The 24,880-nt window shown below is 52.7% G+C and overlaps 1 protein-coding gene across 1 annotated transcript; it reads left to right on the forward strand.

Moving 5' to 3' along the window:
* The first annotated feature begins 136 nt into the window (after positions 1-136).
* On the forward strand, positions 137-18,551 carry hiw (MYC binding protein highwire). Its single transcript, XM_029110593.1, has 37 exons — positions 137-195; positions 410-470; positions 672-1,023; positions 1,197-1,381; positions 1,559-1,988; positions 2,128-2,343; positions 2,493-3,080; positions 3,210-3,477; positions 3,600-3,765; positions 3,876-4,067; positions 4,189-4,387; positions 4,463-4,659; positions 4,793-4,995; positions 5,106-5,370; positions 5,485-5,962; positions 6,187-6,489; positions 6,640-6,965; positions 7,072-7,194; positions 7,295-7,422; positions 7,521-8,011; positions 8,146-8,324; positions 8,426-8,677; positions 8,881-9,455; positions 9,548-9,883; positions 10,043-10,742; positions 10,888-12,291; positions 12,380-12,512; positions 12,637-13,061; positions 13,157-13,856; positions 13,956-14,191; positions 14,326-14,592; positions 14,728-14,908; positions 15,032-16,069; positions 16,304-16,498; positions 16,914-17,191; positions 17,288-17,939; positions 18,100-18,551. The coding sequence occupies exons 1-37, from the start codon at positions 137-139 to the stop codon at positions 18,213-18,215; spliced, it is 12,897 nt and encodes a 4,298-aa protein (XP_028966426.1). The 3' UTR covers positions 18,216-18,551.
* The last annotated feature ends 6,329 nt before the right edge of the window (positions 18,552-24,880 follow it).

Below are 24,880 nucleotides of genomic sequence, written 5' to 3' on the forward strand. Positions count from 1 at the left end.
CAGGAGGCCGGAACCCGCTGCGGCTTTGGAAACTGAAGAATCCGTGAATAGCTCGTTTGTTCACCGATGACTGCGTGTAGTAATGGAGCAATGAGAGCACACCGGCCTTGAGGACCTTCGCGAGCCGATTGCCTGAATGTCAAAAAGTCTGCCAAAGGAATTCCACGGCCTTTTCAGGCCAGTGGTCACTGAGAGGTACGACGTGAGGACAGTAAGGGATTTGTTTGTCGACTCGAGCTCGAAATCCGGGGTCCTGCGAACGTTGATATCGAACTGTTTCACTTGGTTTAGAATATTGATGAGTCACTTCATCTACGCAACCGCGCGCATGTGTTACGGAATTCGTTCGTACATTACGATACAGAGGGATCATCCGGAGGTATCATCGCAATGAATCGATTCTTTCCAGGCAGAAAGATGGGCCGAAACGAGGTGCAGGCAAACCTCCTCAGATTGCGAGATATCTCGAGGCAAGTTCGTGGAAGAAATCACGGGTGGAGTTTGTCTCGATAGGTCGAAGGATGTGAGGAGCGAGAAGAGAATTCGAATGCTGAAACCTTGGGCATTCTTAGCGAACCAGAGTTCGGGGCGTATGAGAGTCTGGGACGAAGGGACGTTTCATCGTCTGCTGGTGCGAGACCGAATCCTAATATAACTTTTATCAATCACAGAAATGCAGCGCGGATGTCGTCCCGAAGACGCCGGATTCCAAACCAGTCTTGGAGTTGCAACCAAACCCGTCACCGTTCGCAGTATATGTCGCGATCCGCGGATGCTTGCAGGAGAGAAGGTCGCGATGCGAGAAACCCGCCCAGAAGCCGGATCAGGAGCGAGATAGCGACGAGCGGAAAGTCATTCCACTACCCAAATTGGTTCTCATGGGCTTGAATGGGATGTTGGATTTGATCAAAGGGAGCTGTCGAACCCATCCTGATCTCTGCATCAGGGTCTTGCGAAGTCTCCTGGACACATTGCAAGGATTGGCCCCAGAAGCCATGAAGGATGAACCCAAAGAAACGATAGGTATGGAGCATCGAATTCCTACTCCATTAGCTGACACTGACGATGTACACCTGAGGATTCGATCGCTGACCGACTCATAGATTCGCTGTCAGTAGCTATTCTTTGAAGATCGGATCCAGAAGAATATCGCAGCTGTAATTCGCATTGATCAAGCCCCATGTGTCCTCTTCCAGATAAGCTCTTCTCGCTGCTGTTAGAACTTTCATCTCTGACTGATACAACCGATCCTCTGTTGACTCTTTCATCTTTGTCGTCTTCCTGTCTTGTATCTCTCGCGATCGCAACCGGGGAGACTGCTAAAACACTGGCCACGGCGAACTGTCTCCTGCTGCCCCCGAACAGTCAGCTGACACTTCCGGTAAGTTCTGACGTGATTCTCTTCCCTGGGGAACTGTGAGTCAACACTTCCCGGAGAAGGATGGACCTCGGAAATCATGCGGAACAGAATCCAATTCTTCCTCTGTGGTCTACTCTCCCCAACACTCTCCAATCTCACAGACCTCCAAGGATAACCTTCGTCTCTCTCTTCCGTCAGACGCCACTGATTCTGATAGCGCTACAGCGTGCAATACACTCCCTGCTGTGTGCATCGCAGAAACTCCCCAGGTGGCTGGATCAAGGCGTCCCCGCCAACCCAGTGCTCAGATATCGAGTGAAATTCCCTCAGGAGTCGAACTCTAGAAAAGAAGGTTGCTGTCTTGCCTCCGATGGATCCTTCCTCTATCTCTTGAAAGGAGGCGTCCTCTACAAGATCACAACTGGTTTCGGAGATTCCCAAGAGGGTCAAGTTACTGTGATGAGTCGTCAGTTGAGTCAAGAGAACGTCGTATGGATCGGAGTTTGTGCTGGGTACCTTCTCGCTGTCACGATAAAGGACGAAAAATCTGTAGCTTTAAAGCTCGATAAGGATACTCTACAAGTTGTCAAGAAATTCGTTCTACAGAAACAAGTGCAATTACCCAACAGTGAGTATTCTTCGTCAAGGAGTGGTCCTTATATTGACGCAACTGAAAAACCAATGTCGAGTGGTCGGAGCCGATAAGTTCCGAGAAACCCGATTTGGAGAAACTTGGAGACCGACGATTATTATTCATCCCTATGCAGCTCTCTTCAGCGACGGTCAAGCACTGTGCTGCATCGTTCCTCATGATGATCTCTTCACGGTGAAAACAATTTATCGACCGTGTCCGGAGATGGAAGACAGAACGACGGAAACTGTCTTGAAACTGACGAAAAAGTCTCTGCTCGTTTTCGGCCAGGGAGTCATATCAGAAACGCATAGAACAGAGAAGTCGGACGATAAGAAACCCATTGTTCTAAGTGAGTATCCCTGTAGTAGGTCAGACATTCCTCGGTGCAAGGGATTTCGTGGTAGATTTGATCGGTCGTCATCCGTCTCCTTCCATTCTCCCCTCGATGAATCCCTCGGGCATTCGATCAAGCCTCGAATTCTCCCCCTTTCTCGCCAGGTGTGAATTCAGGCGAGGAGCCCGAAATGGTGACATGTGGAAAAGATTTCGGTCTGGCTATCGGTAGTTCCGGTAATGTCTATGCCACCGGGAGAGTGATAGGCTTGGGCGTTAAACAAGGCAACTCCCGGTGGTCCGATATGAAACTGTCCGCGAAACGTATTGCGGTGGGTCACGACGGAAGCCATGCCGTTTTTATCACCCCCGAGGGCAGCGTGTACTTTGCGGGAACAGCTCGCCGAGGAGAAGATGGGGAACCGGTCAAGGGAAAGGGACAGCCACGAACAATCAAGCCTCGTCGGATCGCTAAAATGGAGGGAGTGGAAGCGGTGGACATCGCATGCAATAACGGAACTACTGCCATCGTCTCAAATACCGGAGATTTGTATCTGTTCGGAAAAGACGCTCTCGGACATGCCGAGCCAAATTCCGGGCTGGTCAATACAGGTGTCAAAGAAGTCACGCAGGTGTGTTTGGGCAAAGCCCACGGTGTCGCCGTCACAAGCAACGGATCGGTTTACACTTTCGGAGTCAACCACAAGGGTCAATGCGCGAGAGAACTCGCCTCAAGCGCGGCTCTAGTTTCCGGTAGGTTTTTTATGCGCAAAAAATATTCTGAAGCCTGATAACGCCGGATTGGTTCCCTGAATACTAATCGAGACTCCCCTAATCGAGTCCATCGAGGGAGAGAAAATCACAGTGTCTCATTTCCCGCAGCGGATCTTTCGGAGAATTCAATAACGACGGCAAGCAGTGCGGATTCCTTGGTGGACCCCAGCAGTGAACTCGCAGCGGCAGCCGTGGTGGTCACAGATAAGGAGACGTCGAAAGACAAGGCCTCTGCGGATGGTCAAGCTTGTCCACCGCACCAATTCGCATCGCAAGACTGCAAAATCTGCAGAACGTGTTTACAATGTACGGGTTACGGTTCTCAATGCATTGCGTCCATGGGCTTGCCGGCGGATTCCCAGCGATTACCCGGAGAGTGAGTGTGCTTGGAGATAGCGACTGATGATGGAGTAATGCTTCGAACCAACGGCATGAACCTTGTCTCCAACCTGTGCCCATTAAATTTCGCTCTCCGACAACTCAAATTCAATTTTCTAGCCTATGCGGTTGCGGTGTCGGGGACGCTGGCTGTGTTCGATGTGGATCGTGTAGAGTATGTGCCAACCGGGTGGGAGCAGAAGCGCCGAGTCAACCGAAAGCAGCTCCGAGTATTGCCCCAGTCGTACCGATATCTTGTGAACAGAACCAGAGATTGGCGGCGGCGGTGAGTGCGGATTCGTGGATCGAGGAAGAACTGCGTGAGACAGAAATCGGACTGAATTCATCATGAGCTTAAATCTCAGCCTCGAAATTGTTCTTCACTCCATCCTGCAGATGAATGCACAAGTAGCTGGCGGAGACGGATTCGTAGTGATAAGGAAAATGCCGGAAAGGATGCGGAGACGCGAGGAGTTCTCCCCGTCTTATTCGATAGCCCGCTCGAGGGATCGCGATAGGGACGACGGCAGCCGAAGATTTCAACGAAAATCAGGAAAAGGGAGAGATGGTCCACTGCATAGATTTCAGGTGAGGTCTATCGGGAAGTTTCGCTGGACGTCGCGAGTTGCACCAAACTAATGTGGGAGCTGCTCGGGACGTACCGACGAGCTTGCGTTGGAGGAGAACTCCTCACCTTATTCTTCCACAGCAAATCGGGGACCCCGTTATCATCAATAATCTCCGATGCGCGTCCGGTGTTGGGAGCTCCCGCGAAGATCTCTCTTCGTCGTCCGACGCGGCACATCAACTCGCGGATGTTGATTGTGGAAAATTAGCCTCGCTCCCTGCAGTGAAACTGAATTTAGCTCACAAAGTACTACAAGCTGCCACCGGCGTCCACCACACCGGTGAGCTTCTCCCAACCCCATTTTCCTGCGTCCGCCATCCTCCCTGACCCCTTGTGACGCAAAACTCCCTTCCAGTTCTGCTCCTAGAGACCGGGAATGTGCTGACATTCGGTAACAATCAGCACGGTCAGCTCGGCCATGGTCGACAATCGAGTGCATCTTTCGTCCAGGGTCTACCAGGTCAATCGAAAGTCGTCCAGGTTGCCGCTGGTAGCAATCATACCGTGATGCTCCTCAACAATGGGGCGGTGTACACATGCGGAAGTTTTCAGGTGAGCAAGACGCCGCGCCACGAGGACCGAGAAAATGGGGGTGGCTCGCGTGAGGAAATGAGCTCGAGAAGTGATCCATGCCCCATTTAGCGTACGTCTCATGGGTTTGTCACGTTGATTGTGTCTTTTGCAGAAAGGACAATTATGTCGCACAGAAGAGGATTTCGTGACCTCGGCAGACGCGTCATGGAACTCAATGGCAGGGCCCGTGCCGTGGAACGCCGTGGCGGGACCAGTCCCCGGTATCGGTGCGCCTAACGCGAAGAAAGCCACGTGGATCGGGGCTTCCGGCGACCATACCTTCCTTAGAATCGATGAAAGTCTAATCGATTCGAGGTATGTGATCTGATTTTTCATAGCGTCAGAATTCACTTGCCCTCAAACAATCTCAAGCATCGGAATAGAAAAACATAACGGACCCATTGATATTCGCTCTCCCGTTCCAGATGCCTTTCCTCGGCGATCGTGACCGCGACGCGTCAAGTGATCTCCATCATCCCCGATCCGTCGACAAGCGATTACAGCACTTTGATGATGAATCGTCAGAACGGTGTCTGCAAGGGTCATCCGGGACCTCATCTCCTGAGCGAGGAAGATTGTGTCACGTTCGATCACGTCTACGACCTTCTTTGGAGTTACAATCGGAAAAGTCAGATGATTAGTATTTATCATACGAAATCTGACCTTCCCCTCGCCGCCACAGTCCCGTCGGTGGGTTTCTTTGGCAGAAAAACACTGTGATGGATCAAGCACTCGACGAAGAGAAGCCCTCCGCAGTCTCCGATGTCCGATGAGTTTGGAGGTCAATTTCTTTTTTTTTTGCAGCTCAGCGAATTCCCCATTACTCGTCAGCACGCGGCTCTGAGCCTTATTCATTTTTTGGACCTTGCCGCAAAGAATCCCCGTGAGCACAGCGACGACCGAGCCTCGGATCCTCAGGCTCTTCACCGGAGTCGTCGCTCTTTCGCCAAGGACGATTTTTCCATCGTAAATCGCTTCGACAGCCATGGTGGAGGATGGGGTTATTCGGGATGTTCTATCGAAGCGATCCGCTTCATGGCAGACACCGATGTTCTACTCGGCGGGCTCGGATTGTTCGGAGGCCGCGGGGAATATCTGGCTAGATTGCGGATCTACGACCTCGGTGACGACGGCGGGGACAACGAACCCGAAGGGGAAATTCTCATAGACATGGACGACAGAACTTACGAGTGTCCAGCGCGGCACAAATACTCGATGATGTTCGATGACCCCGTTCCCATCCAGGCGAACCGCTGGTACCTCGCTTGGGCGAGGATAAGCGGTAAGCTCGCAGAATTTCGCGATTTTTCCTGATGTCTCCAGCCCCATCTCATAATGATGATAAATTTGCGTGTCATCTGACGCGTACTCGAGCTGGAGGACTCCGGTTCTGTGCTCGTTCGCCGTGTTGACCCATGCCTTCTGATCCCGCTACAATCATTGCTCACGCAGGATGAGTTCATTTGCTCTCGGGGCGAGGGTTAAAAAAGGTCAATTTACCTGCAGGACCTTCATCGGACTGCGGATCGCTGGGACAGCACGTCGTCGTAACAGAGGACCAAGTGACATTTTCGTTCAAGAGCTCGAAGAGATCCAATAATGGTACTGATGCGAACGCCGGACAGATCCCGCAACTTTTGTATAGATTGATGAGCCCCGAATCCGGATCGAACCGAGCGCTGGGTCTATCTGAGGACGGCAATGAGCCCGCTTATACGTTGAGTAAGGATTTCGCCACCGGCATCAACTCCGCGTGTTTTCATTGGCTACTCACCCACCTCAAATGGATCTGGAAGGAGCTCCAGCAGGGTGAGTTTGGGGAGATTTTGAGCGGCTCTCGGATTCACGCAGCAGAACTGAGTGCCTCGAGCGCAATGCATGAACGCCTTGCCACCGCATCGAATGATGCTCCCCATGACGATTTGTGTGCATCTGATCTAAGGGGTACGAGAATTCCAGGACCCTGCGTGATCGGTGACCGATTATCGAAACCTGCACTGAGTCTGCTGCGCCAATATATTTCACAAGTCTACCCTCTAGTCGCAAACTCGTCCACGGGTGATATTGAGCCGCTGTGCAGAGCCATATGGATGTGCAGGATGATCCTGAAACAAATTCTCATGACGTCGGCCAACGAGCATCAGCCCGCTCTCCGGCGATTCATCACAGAGTGCAGTATAACATTCTCCCATTGTTACCAAGCGTTTTATCCGACCGACAGCTTGAAATGGCAAGGACTCTGCGAGCTGCTCCTCCATGAACAACGGTCGGCAGAGGTGAGTCCGGTTCCATCGAGAACGCTCAGTGGACAATTTTTCGTTTGACGGTTCACCCTCGTGTGATACGTTTAATTCGGATGAATAGGGACTTGAGAACGATGTTTTCCCCCAGCAGTCGAAATCATGCTCAGCCCCTGAGAGGGAGTTCACCCGGTTACTAGCTGTGATTTTCGGTGCTTTGGGGAAATCGCCCTCATCTTCACTGGCCACATTCCTTCCCCATCAATTGTCCAAGGTGACCGATTAGTTGCTGTCGCGAGGAAGACGCGCATTTCGGACATCATTCGGTGGGAGATTTCCCAATTGTCGTGTTGAAATCAAATCTCACTCCGTAGATTGTCTACAATGAGCGTCCGACGCCAGCGCTCGCTCCGCCTCAGAGTCCCCCAGGGAGTCCTATGTCCGGAAATTTCCATATGCCAACGCGCAGTGAAAGTAGTGAAGGCCCAGCGCTGCACGGAAGGTAGGTTCAGAATCTCTGATGACCCCCTGACAGAACGTTCAGACGGATGAAGGAATTCTTTATCCGTGGAATTCAAACTCCAAGTATCCTTTGTTCAGGCTCCTCAACGAAGCGCTGTCGGTTCGAGACCCGGACGACATGAGACTCTCGGGAACTTTGACTTTCAAGGACGTCGTCGATAAGCTCATACAGATTGTTGTGAACCCACTAGCAATATTGGTAGGCCACGGGGAGCGATCGGTTTGTCCTCCGCAGTTGGTGGACAATGCCTGCAAACTCTTGGTGGCGATCATCAGCGAACTTTCCACCAGAGTTGCCATTGAAAAACCGCATGCCGACGCTCCGGGTCACAGTAATTTGAGCTCGATGACCCCGCTTGTGACACCGACTCGATTCAAGAGAGTTCAAATGGGACGCACATGGAACACCGGGAACGGCAGCCCCGATGCGATATGTTTCACTGTCGATAGATCCGGAATCAGTATCGCTGGAGCTACAATCTACGGCGCATCGAAGGCGAGTTCGGATTGGGTCTACGAGCTGGACCTCCTCGATTTTTCCGCAGCCGGACCGAGTGCAGATCTGGCAGGTCAGTGGTGACACAAGGAGCGCGAACTCTCGGAGAGGGCCGCGCTCCGTCGAGAACCCCCACCAATCATCCGATGATTTGGTTTCGTATTACGATACTTTTTTCCGGATACCATAGACGATCCGTCATTACAGTTGAGCGGTGGGCCGCGATCGAAACTGTGAGCGGCAACTTCGCTCCTGACGATTGTACCGACGAACTGTTCGAGATCCGATTCGAACGGCCTGTTCCTATCAGGAAAAATACACGGTATGCCCTCCGGCTTCGGAACCACGGAGCGAAAACGAACAGCGGAGATTGTGGGGTTCCACATGTGAGTCTTGAAGGCTTAGCTTTTGTGCATCATGTCCCCTTCTAGAATCCTAGCAGAGATGTGAATTTTTCCACCTTCTGACGCGGAATTGTGCTTCACAGGTCAAGGGTCCCGATGGGACGACGTTCTTCTTCATCGACTGCACCCTCAGTTTCAATGGTACAAATCAAACGAGAGGTCAGATTTCCCAGATCCTCTACCACAACACCCCGGTAGCATTGAATGCGAACTTAGCTTCGGGGGCTTCACATGCATCCGAAGTGACTGTGCCAGATGTTGTCAGAGAAGCGGTCGACACAACGCTGACGATAAGCACTTCGTTGGTGGAGATCTCGCACGAGTTCATGGCCAGGGTGAGCGAGCCTTTCTTTTAGATTTCAAACGGACGGGGTCCCGCGAGATCAGTCCGATAGTCGGACTCGAGAGAGTTCGGAAACTCGTGCCTAGGAATTTCAGTCGCCCCGACTCGGAGATCAGAGGAACGCAGCTGGTCTCGTTCCGTCGGGGAGCGCCTTCGTTTCGTTTATGCTCATTGACGCTAGTTTTCGTTCGGTAGGCGGTGGAATCATTGGAGGACAACCAAAAACTGGTCGAATTGGAGAGCACAAAACTGGTGTCATCGCTGCTGCCGGCCGTGTTCTCGCAATTAGTCAAAATCGCCTCGACGGACACCTCGACCGCGGTGCGAGTCCTATCTCTAGTCAAAACCTTGCTGGGGAACGTAGTCACCATCAGCAAGAAACTGGGGCCAAAAAGTCCCGAGAAAAGCCGAGACGAAAGATTCTACGCTATCGTCGAGTCGGATCACCCCTACAAAGCAGCGAATGTGTCTCGATATAAAATCCAATTCCCCGACGAAGTCGATTGGATAACCGTGGAATTCGATCCAAAGAGCTGCACCGCCCAGCCCGAAGATTATCTCCAAATATATTGCGCTACGCTGAAGAACATGGAAGAAGAGAAAACAGAGGAAGTCGATGTGAATCAATACTGGGCGGTTCTTCGTCGATTTTCCGGCTGCGAGGGCTGGCCGACGAACGCTGTTGTCCTCCCAGGCAACGCGTTGCTGTTCTCTTTGGAAAGTGCGTCCGAGTACGCCAGGGATGAGAAAAGTACAAACTACGGTTTCCGGCAAGTATCGACGTGAGAGATTGCGTCCTCGTTCCGCGGGACGAAAAATAGGAAGACGAACATCCTGATTGACTGCTCCCTTCCACGTACAGGTGCCAGGTCGTCGGACACTGCGGGACGTCGGAGAACTCGAATGGCTTCGCTCATCTCGAGAAGGAGTTGGCGCATCTTGGTGGAGAATGCTGTTCTGCCCTTCTCAAGCAAGATCCGGTGTTTTTGAAAAACGGAATGGAATTCGATCCAGCCGTGATTGAAACCTTCAAAACGTATCCGGAGATCCTGGGCCGCGGACCACCTCTCGAAAGGTGTCCGAACATCGACGAAGCCCTCTCGGGGAACATCCCAACTCAAGCTGATTGCAGCGAAAAGAAGTTCCTCAAAGATTTTATCTCGGCCGAGCCCGGTACAGCGGGCTCGAAACTGGTCATGTGCGTACATTTTCAGAATGATCTTTCAGGCTCCTTCATTTGATATTTCCATCTCGAATATCGAGAATCGGGAGTGAGCCGATAAGGCCGAGGACAAGAGAAGCGCTTGGGAGGGGGAATGGAGCGGTGGTTTTTCAATGGGGACCATTCCTATTCCAGGTGGCTCCAACCTGAGTCTTTCGTCGACCCCCAGAAATGCGAACTGGTTTTCAACAAAGAAGAGTTGCAAAGCGGGAGCTCGTCGGCAATCAATGTTGTCGTCAAGGACCAGTATGGCAAAACTTGCTCAGTTTCGAACGTCAAGGTTGAGATATTCGCAGTGCTGCTCGGCTGCGGTCCTTCAACCGTTCAGATGAACCAGACGAGAAGGGGCGATCTCACTTTCGGTGGCCTCCCAGCTCCTTGCACAGAAACTCCCTACGAGGCATCGGTGAAGGAGAAGATGATCTACCATTCGATCACCATGATGAAAGCCTACGAAAAGTACTCTTTCGAAGAACTCCGTTTCATGTCTCCGAAGAAACAAGCAACCGAAAGCCTAATGGTCAGCCAAGCAGGGGAGCTGTACACAGCCAACTGGACGCCATCGAGCGTAGGTCGTTTCGAGCTCAAAGCTCTCATCGACGGTTACCCAGTAACCGGCGAAGATTCCATCATCGAGGTTCGTGAGCTCCCCCATGGCAAGACTTTCGCTCAGCCGCCCCCTCAAACTAAGTCCAAAGGCTCCTCGGCCATGTCTAAGGTCCGGAAGTTCGTCGGAATCGATTCCCAAGGACTCCGAATCCGGAAGAGTCCGAGTCTCCAAAGCGATCAGATCGGCGTCGTGCCGGCAAACGGTCACATAACGTTCATCGACGCGGTAGGTTCACGGAATCTCCTCGGAACGGGGGGCGTTATCGATCATCGAGTCGCCGGATAATAAACACTAATAATCATAATTATAACCGACGGGACACGTTGTCACCGAATCAATCTTTTTCGATTAACATCCCCATCATTTCCAGGTCCAAAATGATGACGGTATCTGGGTGAGATTAACACCGGAAAGCGCGCATCAATACTGCCGTAGACTGACTCTGTCACAAGCGCACGAGGCGTGGTGCCTCCAGTACCACAAACATTTTTCAAGAACACTTCTTGTCGCCGCTGAGGATAAAATCGGTGAAGATGGCAAAAACGTGAACGGTTTAACCGCGGACGCCAAAGAAATATACGTCCGGAAAGGTCCTGGAACCTATCTCGTTGTCAATAGCGGGACCTCTGGGCACAACATACGCTCCAGAGCGTCCCTAAGGTCCGGACCCCCGATCGGTATGTTGGTCATGGGGAACTACGTCACGGTCAATGAGGATCTGGTCAATAACGATGGGCTGTGGCTCAAACTCTCTAAAGATTCGATGCAGCATTACTGTACGACCACCGACGGAGACGCGTGGACTCTCGCCCAGAGCTCAATTGCAGCGGGGAGCTTGGTTTTCCTACAGCACGAGAGCGAAGTGCTCTCCGACGAGGCTGCGAGCGAGACCGAGGAAACCAACACAACCACCACACGAGCCGAGAAGAACTCCGAGAGGAGTAAGGGCTTCGATCTCTCGGGGACGTCGCAGGGTTTCCTGACGTCTGGGTCCGGGAATTCCGAGCACGACGCGTGCTCGTCCGGGTCCGTGAGTCCTTTCGTGTTCGGAAGCTTGTCATCCACCCCATCGACTTCGCTCCACACGCTCAACACTGTGAGCGAAGCCGCCGGGTACGAAGAATCACCGAAAGCACCTCAGACGACTCCGCAGCAGCCAATGCCCCCTCAGAGTTCAGACGAGCATTCGAAAACGGTTCTGCAAAGATGGTTGAAGAACAATGAGGACCACATCGCAGAAACGCGAGCCAGGGACAATTTCAACCCAGTTCCGGCTGAACTCCAGGGAGTCTCCGTCAAGGAGCTCGTCAAGGCCATCGGGGAGAGCCGGGCCAACGGCAATGGCGCCACACCACCGGCCACTCCGCCGAAAACTTCCCCGACGCCTCGTCGTCGAGCGTCGTCCCCCCGAGCAGCGGCGAAAGTGTTTTCGGATCAGCCAATCACGGCATCAGGCCATAGAACGCCGCAGCCGGTGTCTCCTCAGCTTGCAAAATGTCTCCAGGAGGAATTGAGCATAGCGCCGCCGATGAGGAGCTCCAGCAGTCCATCGAAGTCGGCAGCTTCCCCCGCGCCGAGCAGCAGTGGATCGTCAACATCGACCGTCAGATCCGTGAAGAGAATCGCGCCCATTGAAGCTCTGGCGCCGTCGGTCGCTCAGTCGATCCGAGCTGTTTTCGCTGCAGTTCTCTGGTTCGAGGGCTTGACAGCGGAAGCTATGAAAACGACCGCCGATCTGAGCCTCAACAAGGACAACGCCCCTCTCTTGGAGTCGGTGGGTTCCCATGAGTTCCTCCTTTCGTTCGACCTCGTCAGTCGGGTCGCCACACTTCAAATAGATAAACCGTTCCTTATGTTCGCAGAGTGCGGCCGATAAAGGACCGAAATCACAATTCGTAGCCTTGTGGAACAACATTCTCTCCCTCTGCATGAGTTCTTTCAACACGAAGAACGGGCCACCGTCCCTCAAGGACGAACCCGATGTCACGCAGAAAGGTCAGTTTTCCCCCTTTCGTGTCCTGGAGGTCTTAAGCACGTTTGTGACCCAGTAGTTCCTCCGGGACCTCTGGCGGATGGGTATACTCTCCGCTCCTGAACGCTGCATATCCCTGCCTTACAGATCGGAAGCGAGGTGCGAGCGTCAGCAAGAGACCCACTGCTCCGAACATGTTCGGGAACTCAGCGGTGGAAGCTTGCTCGACCCCCGGGTCAATGGTAGGTTTCTGTGACATGTGCGACGTGGCGGGACACCAAGCCATAACCCAGCACATGAGAACCGCTCATCAAGGATGCGGCGGTCCCTCGAAAGGCAAAGGCTACAACAGTATCGGAAACTACTGCGGGGGTTGGGCCGGTAACTGTGGTGACGGTGGGACGGTGACGTCCTGTTGGTATCTCTTGTGCGAAGAATGCCGCTCGAAACATAAGGAAAACGACGCGAAACGGAAACAATGCCAGAACGCCATACTCAGCGGAAAGATCGTGTCGGGGAGCACAGTTCTCTCACCGATCGATCTGCAAGAGAAACATAAAGTAGCTATGCAGGTGGGTGTTCATCTCGGGTACAGACGCGAGCGCGATGGTGATTTTTGTCGACTGCCATGGACCCCACTATCATGCTCCCGTTTCGAAATTTTCAGAATTCTCTATTTGTTTTGAGTCTATCGAGTCTTTCGAACTGTGATAAACTTCTGTCGTTGGAAAGCAATCCATTCGGAATGGACAGGGCTGACGTGCAATTCGCCTCCCTCGACTCGCTGGGAGCCTGCGCCCAGAAGACCAAGGCGACCCAGGACGGTGACCAGCAGCTAATAGAGCAGTTCGCCCACGACTACCTGTCTCAGGGCGCCGTAGCCGAACTGCTCTCCACGGAACGAGCACGACACTCCATGCCACCGGTCATGGTCAACAATCCGAGCGGCGCGTCGACACCTCTCGGTGTTCAGAAAACGTTCCATAGATCAGTCTCGATATCCGTCGCTGACTGGAGACCGAGCAGACCTTCTCCGGAATCGGCGCCGTCCGGAACTTCGGAGGACGATCGGCTCGCAGCGGTGGTCAAGAACAGCACCGGGTCGCCCGTTGTCAACTTCATCATGTCTTTCTGCTCGGACATCAATGCGCTAACGGCAACGATGATCGAGGCTATCCGGAGACTGGCCTGTCGAGTTTATGCGCTGCAGGCCATGAGATGGCTCCTGCACAGCGTATCGCAGCCGACGTGTCTGCACGACATACTGTGGTGCTTCGTCAGTTCGCTCAGTAGCGGCACCACTAATCCGGATAAAGATGACGAGAATGTCTGTCTCTGTAATCATCCCCTTGAGGATCTGGCTTTCGGTGAGGATAATTTGAGTGGAACAGAAGAATTTTTCCCCTCGCTTAACGCAGGGATCCTGAGATGCGATCGCTAACTGCTGACCCTATCAAAAATTGTAGCCTGTGACCAGCATATGGCGTTTCCACTCCAAGCGACCTTCCATCAATTCTTGGAATCGATCTCGAATCTTATGGCCCATCTGCAAACGCCATCGGCCCTGCAGCAGATGGCGGTGCGATGCTGGTGTCTCAGATTCACAGCTCAAGATCATCTGTTCCTGCACTCGTCGCAGGTCTTCTCGAACATCTCGAAGATCCTCAGCCACTCGGAAGAAGCCTCCGTGTATTCTCAACGAGTGAGTCTTTCTGATCGATGCGAGCTTTTTGGCCATGATACATATGTATGTTTTTCGGCTGCACGCAAATCCTTTCAGATTTCGGACGCACTTTGAAATTTCAGCGGCTCATGATGATCCCATTTCGCTTCCAGGATCACGATGATATGCACGGAGTGAACATATTCCACCTGCAGGATGTCTCGTCCCAGTGCGAGATCTCGACATCCTCGAGACCAGCGATGGTCAATTCATTGCTCGACAACTCGACCGAAACATTCTGGGAATCATCGGATGAGGATCGGAACAAAACGAAATTCATCCAGATCAAGGGAGCTCAAGGTGTCAACATTCATTACGTTGCCGTTCATATCGACAACAGCCGTGACATACAGAATAGAGTGAATCATATAGCTTTCAAGGTGAGCGTTGATTTTTCGTATGAAACGGATATTCTCGGGGAGATTCCCCCCTGGGACCCTCGCTTCGCGAGTAGGTAGCCACCTCGTTCGTATAGACTTCAACGAGCTTCTTTCTCTCTCACGTCGGGTCTGCAGACAGGAGATGAGACTTCCCTGAACAAGATTAAGAGCGAGGATGTTAGTTTGCGTCATGTTGGGTGGATCGGAGTGGATGTTGAAGGTGGGAAAGTTGTTCGAATCGAGCTCAAAGGCCCCGATAATTCTCTCAGAGTACGCCAAGTCAAAGTACTCGATCATCCCGTTCCAATCGTTAATGGTGAGTCGCGTTCGAAGTCGGAAGCTCAATTTTAATTCGTCGGGCGGATTCTACTCGGATCCTTCAGCTGCATGACCTGTTCGCTTCTCGCGACTCTTAATTGGAATTCTTCCTCCATCGAAGGTATGATGACGGCGGACGCGATTCAGCACTCGAATTGCGAAGCAGAAACCTTGAAAGTATTCCGTCTGCTGACCTCTCAAGTTTTCGGAAAATTGATATCCGGGGACGCAGCCACGTCGTCCGGCGATGGCAGCAATGATCTCAAAGAGCATATGGTGGGGATCCTGTTCAGCAGGAACAATCTCACCCACCTGCAGAAGCAGGTTTGCTCGCATATCGTAGCGACGATCAAGAAGGAGACGCAGAGAGTGCGCGAAGAGTGGGAGGTATCCTTGTCTTCTAGTTCGCCTCAACTAGCGCCTCAATCAGATGCATACTGCTTCGAAATGCTGTCCATGGTGCTTGCCCTCTCCGGATCGTCGGTCGGCCGAGCCTACCTGGCGCAACAGGCCGGGCTCCTGAGAGATCTTTTCTCCCTCCTGCACACGGGCTCGGCTCGAGTACAGCGCCAGGTCACCTCCCTCCTGCGGAGAGTCTTGCCCGAGGTTTCTCCCCAAGTACTCGCGTCGATCCTACAAGTTCCTCTGCTGCCTTCAGAAGATTTTACCAGCATTCACGGAAACAGCGACGACGGTCGACAGGACCTGTTCGATACGCAGAGGCCCGGAATCCTCGATGTTCTCTTGGCTTGCATCGCCAAGGCCGTCACGGTTCAGATCAAGACGAAAATCAGCGCTGTCAACGATCAGAGCAAGAAAAACGCCTCGACTGCAGTTAGTCTCGCAACGACGATCCATCCAAAGGACGACGTCGGCACTCGATGGTGGCTGAGGGGCTGCTCGACCCGAAAACATGCTCAGATGATAATTCAGCTGATTCGGGACATGTGTGCGGGACTTCTGACCGAACAATGGGCCAGAGTGGCTAAAAGCGCCATCGCCGAGAATATCCTGAATCTCACTCGTCTCGATAGAAGGTTCAGATCCCGGCCTCAGGACTGCATCAAAACTCCGACGCTCTGGCTGTGTCTTGCGTCGCTTTGCGTCGTGGATAAGGAACACGTCGATCGACTCTCGTCCGGTCAATGGAATCGTAAAGGTACGTTTATTCTTGCTTCGCGGCTTCGTTTTCCTCCAACGGGTCCAGGAGTGAAAGCCGGCCTGGCGAGTTGGGGGGGGAGAGGCAGGAACAGCCAGCATGGTTCCAGAATACGAATCGACTCAAATTATGCGGGTCCGAGGTCATCGATGGACCTCGAGGAGCATATGTCACAATGGGCTCTCTTATGAAGACGAGCGGAGATAGATACGATGATCTATTTTTGAATTATAGATTCTCAGCAAGAGAAGCCACTTTGTGAGAATCATGACGACGGTGAGACAACGGCCATGATTTTCTGCAATAGTTGTGGGAATCTCTGTTGCGAGTGTGATCGTTTCCTCCACCTGAACCACAAGAAGACTAAAAGCCACAGTCGACAAGTTTTCAAAGAAGAGGAAGACGCCATCAAAGTCGATCTGCACGAAGGTGAGATTCCTCGCTCTCCGAACGCTCCCACTCGCGAGATAGGGTCTCTGTAGAACTCGAAGTACCCAACGGGAAAGCTCCTACGGCTGCCATGAACTGGAAAACGGTGGAGATATATTCATCAATGTTTCCGGGAGGAGTGGGATCGGACGCTTGGTATCAGCGAACGAGATAGTAGTCTCCCCTCATTCGCTCCCTGTCCTGTTACTCGTCCCTCCTCTCTCCACCGGGAGCCGTGATCTATGAATAGGGAACATCATGTAAGGCCGTTTTATGGACTGGGGAGCGCATCAAGGAAATCAGTTCGTCTACTTGGTCGACCTTGCTCGTTTCTTTATTACCGCGTTCGACTTCGTATTCTTCCGGTCGACAGCCGTACGTACCGCAGCTCGTCTGAAACTCCTTCCGATTCCAGGATGTGGCCGCACGAAGCTCTTCTGGCTGATCGCATTAGCTGACTCCAACACCCTGAAAGCCATGGTTGAATTCCGTGAGCAAAATACCAATTCGAAGGCATCGGTGAACATGTGCCGTTTCTGCAAAGCTACCACGTCGGGCCTGAGTGCGGTCTGCGGCGGAGCGGACTGCGTCGAACACGCCAAAAACGCTTGCACCAAATTGCATCCCTGCGGTCATTATTGCGGAGGGGTCCTCAACGACAAGGCCTGCCTGCCATGTCTCTACGGATGCCAGGTGCGGCACAGGAATTTTTTCAGCTTTCAAAGAGTTATCTTCCTAGTCTTTCTTCCCCGGAAAGATCACGTACGATCTCGGCATTCTCCTCCCCAGGGCAAAGACCTTCGGCAGGACGCGGACGACATGTGCATGATCTGCTTCTCGGAAGCGCTGTGTTGCGCTCCCGTGATCAGTCTCAGTTGCGGCCACATGTTCCACCACCAGTGTACCGTGGACGCTCTGAGCCGAAAATGGCCAGGCCCGAGGATCACATTCAACTTCGCTCTTTGCCCCATCTGCAAAGCGCCCATCGACCACCCGCTTCTCAAAGAGCAGTTGCAACCGGTCTGGGAACTGCAAGAAGATGTCAAACGGAAGGCGCTAATGAGACTCGAATACGAAGGGCTGCACTCAAAGCTGTCTCAGGAAGAGAGGGCTTCCTACGCCATGGAACGATACGCTTATTACGTGTGCTTCAAATGCAACAAGGCTTACTTCGGGGGCGAAGTCCGTTGCGAACTAGAGGCGGACGTACACGACGACGGCTACGACGCGGCCGAGCTGGTCTGTGGGGCGTGTTCGGACGTGTCCTCAGCGCAGATGTGTCCGAAACACGGGGCTGACTTTCTAGAATACAAATGCAGATACTGCTGCTCGGTGGCGGTATTTTTCTGCTTTGGTACAACGCACTTCTGCAATCCGTGTCACGACGACTTCCAACGAGTCTTGAAAGTCCTGAAGAGTCAGCTGCCCACCTGCCCAGCCGGTAAGCACTTTATCCACGTCGGATCGTAATTTCGAACGTTCCCTAGTCGTAATTTATTGGGATTCCTCGAATAGGACGCACTGATAACCGATTCTGGGTCGATGCCTTCCGGATATTCTCTGAATGATGGAATTTGAATATCTCAATCATTCCTTTTCAGGACCGAAACTCAAACAATTGGAGGGCGACGAATGTCCATTACATGTGAAACATCCACCGACGGGAGAGGAATACGCGCTCGGTTGCGGGGTCTGCAGAAATGCTCACACCTTCTGAAGTGATAGTTGAGCAGGAGGTCTCGTTTCGAGAACCGAGTTGCACGAGGTCAAGGCTCCCTCCTGTTTTAGTAGAATGAATTTCCCTGATGAGTATTACGAATAATGCAATGTAAAAAGAGCGTGACTCAATTTTCAGCTCCAAGGCGATTAATAGATTGATGTAATTGTTATTATTTCCAATTGAGATCCCTACATATTTCCGAAGCCTAACCGAGAGGATATGTTCGAATGGTCGGAATCCCGCGACAGATGATTTTCGGAAACTCACCGCATTCTTGAGCGAAGCAGCCGGATGCTCGAGCGTCCGAAGCGGATTACTATGGACTTTCTGTCAATAAAAATCAACCTGACCTCTTCTTATCCGAGATTCGATCCCTCGTCTTCAGAGGTGGATTCGCCACTTCAGCTGATTAGGCTACAGAGTCGAACTATCTCGACGTGAAGGTTCCGCGCGACTCTCGTGCTCTAGGTCCGCAGGCTTCTTGCTGGTTGTCGGAGGGGTATTTGCCGCAATCCTCACCAGCCCATGCGCGGTGGATCCGGAAAAGCGCTTCCATCCGAGCTCCCTCCGCCGAAGATGGTAGGTACTTCTAAGGAGTTCCGAAGGCGCGCCACGTGCTGGACGATTCACTGTTTTCTGAGGTTACCGGGATTTCGAATGAGCCATGTGAGTTCGAGCCTTGTTTCCTCGGAGTCGAAAGTTCCTTCTTGTCAAGATCACGCGTCACGCCGTCCAATCGTATGATATACACCAGCAAGCGACAACTCTAATCGGAGCGATTCCGCTCCCGGAGAAGGGGGAGAACAACGGTGTTTTACGGCTTTATCAGGATCCGGGAGAGTTTCGAGTTTTCCTCGAAAGAGTCGCCCGTCTGGGCTTTTACGAGGGGAATAAAATGAGGCTCTAAAATCCAGGGCGACTAATCGCATAATTGCGAATGGCTGAAAAAGTTTCCATCATCAGGCTGAGCGAAATAAAAAAACAGTCAAGGAAAAACTATAAATCGCCGCAAGCGTCATTAACCTCGAAGGAATAAAACTTTTCCGGCTCGAATGCGCGCGTGAAGCAGACAAAAATTCGCTGGTTGTACGATCTAGTGTCGATAGGGAGTTTCCCTCCCAAAATGGTCACGTGCAGCGTGCAGTCGCCATCAGGGATACGTCGGACGACCGTTAGCGGCCATTGTTCCCGATGTCGGTGCGATATGATATTTTATACGGTCCGCCGTGCCGCACATGTTTGCAGGATCGGTGGAAGAGGACCATCAAGCTCAATGTATACGCGGAAAGTCACTTCGAAAAGAAAAGTTCCTCTCCCAAACGTCCAGCGAATTCTCACCGGGATTTCATCGTCGACTTTTTCGAGACACCCCATTCTGAGCAGCACGGCACACAGCGGCGGGTTTTGAGCTCCTCGCCCCGGGAGTGAAATCGAATACTAATTAGATAAGCTTGGTCTACCTGGCACCTGGCCCGTATACACTTGAGCGGCAGAGTTTGAGCCTCCCTAAACCTTCAAACCTCTCGAGAGAACCTGCGATGAGAGACTTCCCCTGATGGGGTGATCTGTCTCCTGTGCCAAAACTTCTGACCGCTTCCTCACATGCCTGTACGGTGTCATGCCGAATGGCACTCGGTTGACCCTGGGGCCTACGGGACTCCTCATCATCGTAATTGTGAGCCCCACTTCTGACTAATTGAGGACGTGGTGAGTAGACATTCGTGGTTGGGAGTTTCATGCGACTCCGTCATCTTGGCCATCCTCTCCGGAACATTAATGACTGGCTTGTGCTGCCAAACTCTTCCCCGAAAGGATCAAGCGGTCTCCTTCGTCGTGGAAAGATTTCCTGGAAAAGAAGCCGTGTCATAAGGACATCTCAATGGTCGGATCCCATCGTTCGTCACAGGAGGAGAATTTAATCACAACGATTCTGCTTCCCTAAAATCATCCAGCTGGAAAACCTCGTGAGAGTTTCCCTCTCGGGTTGTATTCAGGGCTGAGCCTCCGCTCGCAGAACCCTTCCGGGAGCCTCTGAGAGGCATCGTACAGAACTCGCGTGATTCGTTTCTGAATCGACGTCGCGTGCATCTCGATAGAGAACTTTTTGCGGTTTCTTTCGAAAGTTTACGTTCTACGTGGGGATGTGTGGTCTTTCGACGGAGGATCGCGTGTGCGTCACGATAAAATTGAAAGTTGCCGACGTACTCCCACGATCAAGCCGTCTGCTACCCCGTCGAATCTGCGGTCCATCGCTGGCGATTTCAGGAACTTCTCGCGGTTCCGGTGGTAGACGTTCCGGTTTACGACCGACGGAACGTCGGAGAGAGCCTTATTTTCTATTGAAATCATTTCCGTTATCTGAGCATTTGTTCTTCGTCGGTGCGATCGGCTCCTCGGTCTCTCGTGCGTGTACCTCCTATCTTGTGATCATTGTCTCGCGAACGTCGGAATGGCCATCGGCGAGGTTGCAACCGGGGACGGTGATTCAAGCGGACGGCGATGGCTGGCGGTCTGGTGACGGAACATTCACATTCAGCCGCGGGACATGCAGAACATTTGTATCCTTTAATGGAGAACGAACCAGAGATAAAGACCGTGCGACGGAGAAACTTCTCGCCGCGTTCGCTCGCTGGAAGCACACTCATTCTATGATGTCGTCGATGATACGTGAAAATGGAGATATGCTATCAACAAGCACGGCGGACGAGCGTCACGTAGAGCGGAACGACAAAGATGGGACCCATTGAAGGGTTCGGGCAAAAATAGAGAAGGCCCAATCGGGAACGTCAATGGCGGGACGAATCGCGACGTCGGAATCTCTCATGAGGAACTCGGTTCAAATGTGTGTGACTCCGGAATGTGGCCCGGACTAAAGCGAGAAGGAACTCCCGATTCCCCCGTTCGAATTGTAGGGAGTCGAAACGTCACAGGAGGAGGCGAGGAGATATTCATTGTCTTAATTGTCGTTCCCTGACGACTGGTTTGTCAACAATGACAGAGGACCGAGACAGGCAAGGAGCAGGAACACCCCCGTTTGATGGTGTCGTTATTCTCGGCGTGTCCCAGACGGGGGCACGGACTTGAGTCAACGTGAAGCATTATCCAGAGGACCGGGACGACTCTTGTGAAGGGCAATAAGTCACTGAGTATTACAAAAAATCCCTTCTGCTCTCGCTAGGATTCGGAACTGGTTCTGCAAGAGTTCGGCGCTGAGTCGAGTGACCCGCGAGTCTGACGAACCACATGGTCCCCACGCACCTGGAGGATGCGCGTCACGTAGGCGGACACAGGGGGACCAGGATTTTTGCTGATCAAGTCACTTTGCATAGGATCCCTCCTTGCCGTCTGATTATCTGGTTTACAGCCCTGGACGGAACGCGTTCTCTTGTGTCATACTCTTTACGATTCCAGAGTTCGAGCCGGATTTCTCGCGACTCCACGTAGTCGAAAATTCTTTCCAACCCTTCTCCCTGGAGGTTTCCAAGCTGACCTTGTCGAGTGGTCGAGAGATGCGGAGAGTCGTTGGTGTCGGTGTATAAACGTCGATTCATCGATCCTGCGGAGCAAACGTGTTCGGAGCGATGCTATGTCTTGTAAGGGATATAGTGCGATCGAGTCCCGCGTGGATCACTCTCATGATTCTTGAGGAGCACTTCCGAATTCCGCGCTAAGACGAACTCCTTATTGAACCTTTCGCTTTATAACGATCTGCTACCGACACATTCGCGGACTGTTCAGATTCACGATCGATCCGATCTGCTGATAGGGATTCTCAGGCGTGGAGAACTCGAGCATCCGAGCGACACTCAAGCTGTGGTCCAAACCCGAGATGGTCAATTTCCGGGAGATTCACAATCACACAACACGAAGCGACGGCTCTCCGAATCCTTGTCAGTTCAAAGCTCGATACTTCGCGTTTTCCATCTTTCCTTCAGTATCGTTTACGATTTGGGGAGCCCGGGACGATGCGAGTGCAGGCCTAACGCACGGTGCTCCGTGGGGATCACCGATCCCCTGAATTTTCGTAGTCTTTCACGAAAATTCAGGAGATCGGCTACAAGGATATACGAGCCTCCTCCGGAAACCAGAGCCTAGTCTGGTGGGGAGGGAGCGGGCGACAGGCAAAGTTACGACGATCCCCGGAATTCTGCGAGGCGATGATAATTGCACGCTCGTGCGAGGAACCGTTCCATCAGACGACCATCATCACTGCTCGTGGGCGAGAACAAAAGCGTCGAGCGGCGGCGGCGGCGGCGGAATCGTACAGTCGGCAGCGAGTCGTTCGAGATCGGTTAGAATAATGAATGAGCATGGAAAGGAAAACACTAGGGCTCTTTATGAAAGGGCTGCCGTGACGGTAGCGGCGGTTGATTGCGTCCCGGAGACAGTCTTCCATAGAACCATATATCTTATGCGCTGCTGCTGGAAGAACCGCCTTTGGAAAGCGGCCGGGCGAACGGGAGAACGACGGGCGGCTCGGGACAGGCGGCTCGGGACAGGCGGCGAATGAGGAGGAAGCTCGTCACACGGAAGCGCGGAATCAAGACACTCTCATTTGGGGAAATTAATGAGCACATTGCTCCACGCCAGCCAAAAGTAGTTGCGAAGTTGTTATACCCTTTCTGTTATACTGCACATCCGTCTCCTAGTTACAATCAACGTCGACGATGTCTTCAACGACGTTGTTGTGCATCCAGACTCCTACCGACGACCGAATGCGGTCACCGACGGCGCTTGATTCCGATTATCCTTCCAGCTGGACCGACCCGACCGGAGCCCGAAGCAAGCCTGCGACCCTTATCGACGGAAGATCCTCCTCCAAACTCCCTGGTATGACATGTACGGCTGGTTCCGATTGAATAGGCTCTTGGGCGGAGGAGAAGCCGCACGGCGGCAGCAGCAGGCTTTCGAATGCGGAACCCGAGGCCCTTCGCGTATGTTTGTCGGTGACAGCTCGAAAAACGTCAAAGCAACTCGTGTATGGAGGCAGATCGACGTACACAGACGACCAAGTAATTAATCGCATCGGCGCAGAGGCCCTCCGATACAAATTGCAGACGCGTACACCCGTAATGCTAATTACCGAAAATGCGGTTATCCTCAGGCGGCTCCGTACAAGATTCCCTTACGATTCCCGATGATACCATGGGATTCAATTGCAGACGAATAGAAATAGCCTGCGACGGACCGGTGGATCCACTGATTGGTGCCGGCGTCAATCGCAATCCGATGTATTCATGGCAGCCTCCTGGATGAAGGCTCGCGTCCGCGTTTCCCTCACCGTTTCGAGGCCTCGGAGCCCAGCCGATCGGAGGATGCGGTGTGCTTTGATTTCCTGTCGCTCATGAGATCTGCGACCGCGCCGAACACCGAGTGAGGGCAGAAATTTCGACATTCACCGAGTTCGATTCGGCTCCTGCCTCGGGGAACCTCTTCCGTGGTGTGCGAAGAAGAAGCGAATTTCCGGAATTCACGTCTCGGTCGAGCTCCTGGATCGCGAGGCATCCTGTGAGAGTCTCGTGGAGTAAAAATATCAGCGCTTGCTTCAGCACGATGGTCCGAAGCCCAATCATAAGTTTATATGGCGGATCGTACGCTTTAATGATGTTATGCTAAAGCAGAGTGGGACGTGGTGGCTCGCTCTTGCGACTAGAGCCGTTGTGTCGTTCTCGTGCACTCCGTCTTTCCGATAGATATGGGTAATGAGGCGTCGGTGGCTTGCAACCCGCTGCGGGAGGACCACGCCTCTAGGTAGATACTGAGCGATCCTGGTCGATCCAGTGACGCGGCGCAAGCGGGATACGGTATGCTCGGGAGGAAGTGTCAGCGAGTGTACAGCAACCACGATGGATCATCGCGGGCCTAACTCGCCAGGGCTTTTGTTCGATCCCAACAATGCCCCCGTCACTTCTCTCCGTTTTCTCTTTGCTTGCGGGAGGCGAGACGGCGAGGTACCGGCTATCGAGCCGCGGATGAAAAATATCATTAAACTGACCAAAGCCGATTCATGAAGAGCGGTCATGGGCTCCGGGCCAGACTCCGGTCCCGATCTCGCGGACGAAGGCCTTTCTTTATTTATTCACGAAGGGTTTTCGTAAACGAGTCCGGACATCGACGCCGATGAAAGTTTTTATTTAGGTAGCTCGCGATGGAAGCTCTCGAGCGCGCTGCCATCCGAATTTCGAATATGAACATCACCGAGACGATTCGGGTCTGCGATCGATTTGAGGCTTCCCCTGCGCTGCGAGTCGGACTGTCGACCTCCCAATCATCTGAGTGACCGGGATTGAGTTTGATAAATTTCTCGTGTTGGGACGGCGCGAGCGGGAAAGAGCGAGCCTTCGAGATTCAGGGCGCGGCCGATCATCATCCGGTGCTCCATCGGACATTGATGGAACGAAATTGGAGACGAGATAATTACGTCTGGATTCAGCACAATCCGCGAGGTCATACCCCGACTGACAGACGACCCGGCTGCTTGGTCAAACACCGAGTCCCGACCCGGACTCGATTCGATCTGTGCCCATTGCGATTGAGATGGAAAACCTCATCGTCCGGACGTTCCATCCGGCGAGATCGTTCAAGGTCCGGACTTGGACAGACTCATCCGTCTCACGTCGAGACCGACCTCAAAATCGAAACAGGTCCGAAATACAGAAATT

The sequence above is a fragment of the Galendromus occidentalis genome, unplaced genomic scaffold (assembly GCF_000255335.2).
Source record: "Galendromus occidentalis unplaced genomic scaffold, Mocc_1.1 scf7180000076870, whole genome shotgun sequence".
Lineage (NCBI taxonomy): Eukaryota > Metazoa > Arthropoda > Arachnida > Mesostigmata > Phytoseiidae > Galendromus > Galendromus occidentalis.

Excerpts from the sequence above, each read along its gene's own strand:
- hiw (XM_029110593.1), top strand. The coding sequence starts at position 137 with ATGTCAAAAAGTCTGCCAAAGGAATTCCACGGCCTTTTCAGGCCAGTG. Across the intron at positions 7,195-7,294 it reads TTCCCCATCAATTGTCCAAG|ATTGTCTACAATGAGCGTCC; the intron begins GTGACCGATTAG and ends CTCACTCCGTAG. Across the intron at positions 13,062-13,156 it reads AACATAAAGTAGCTATGCAG|AATTCTCTATTTGTTTTGAG; the intron begins GTGGGTGTTCAT and ends CGAAATTTTCAG.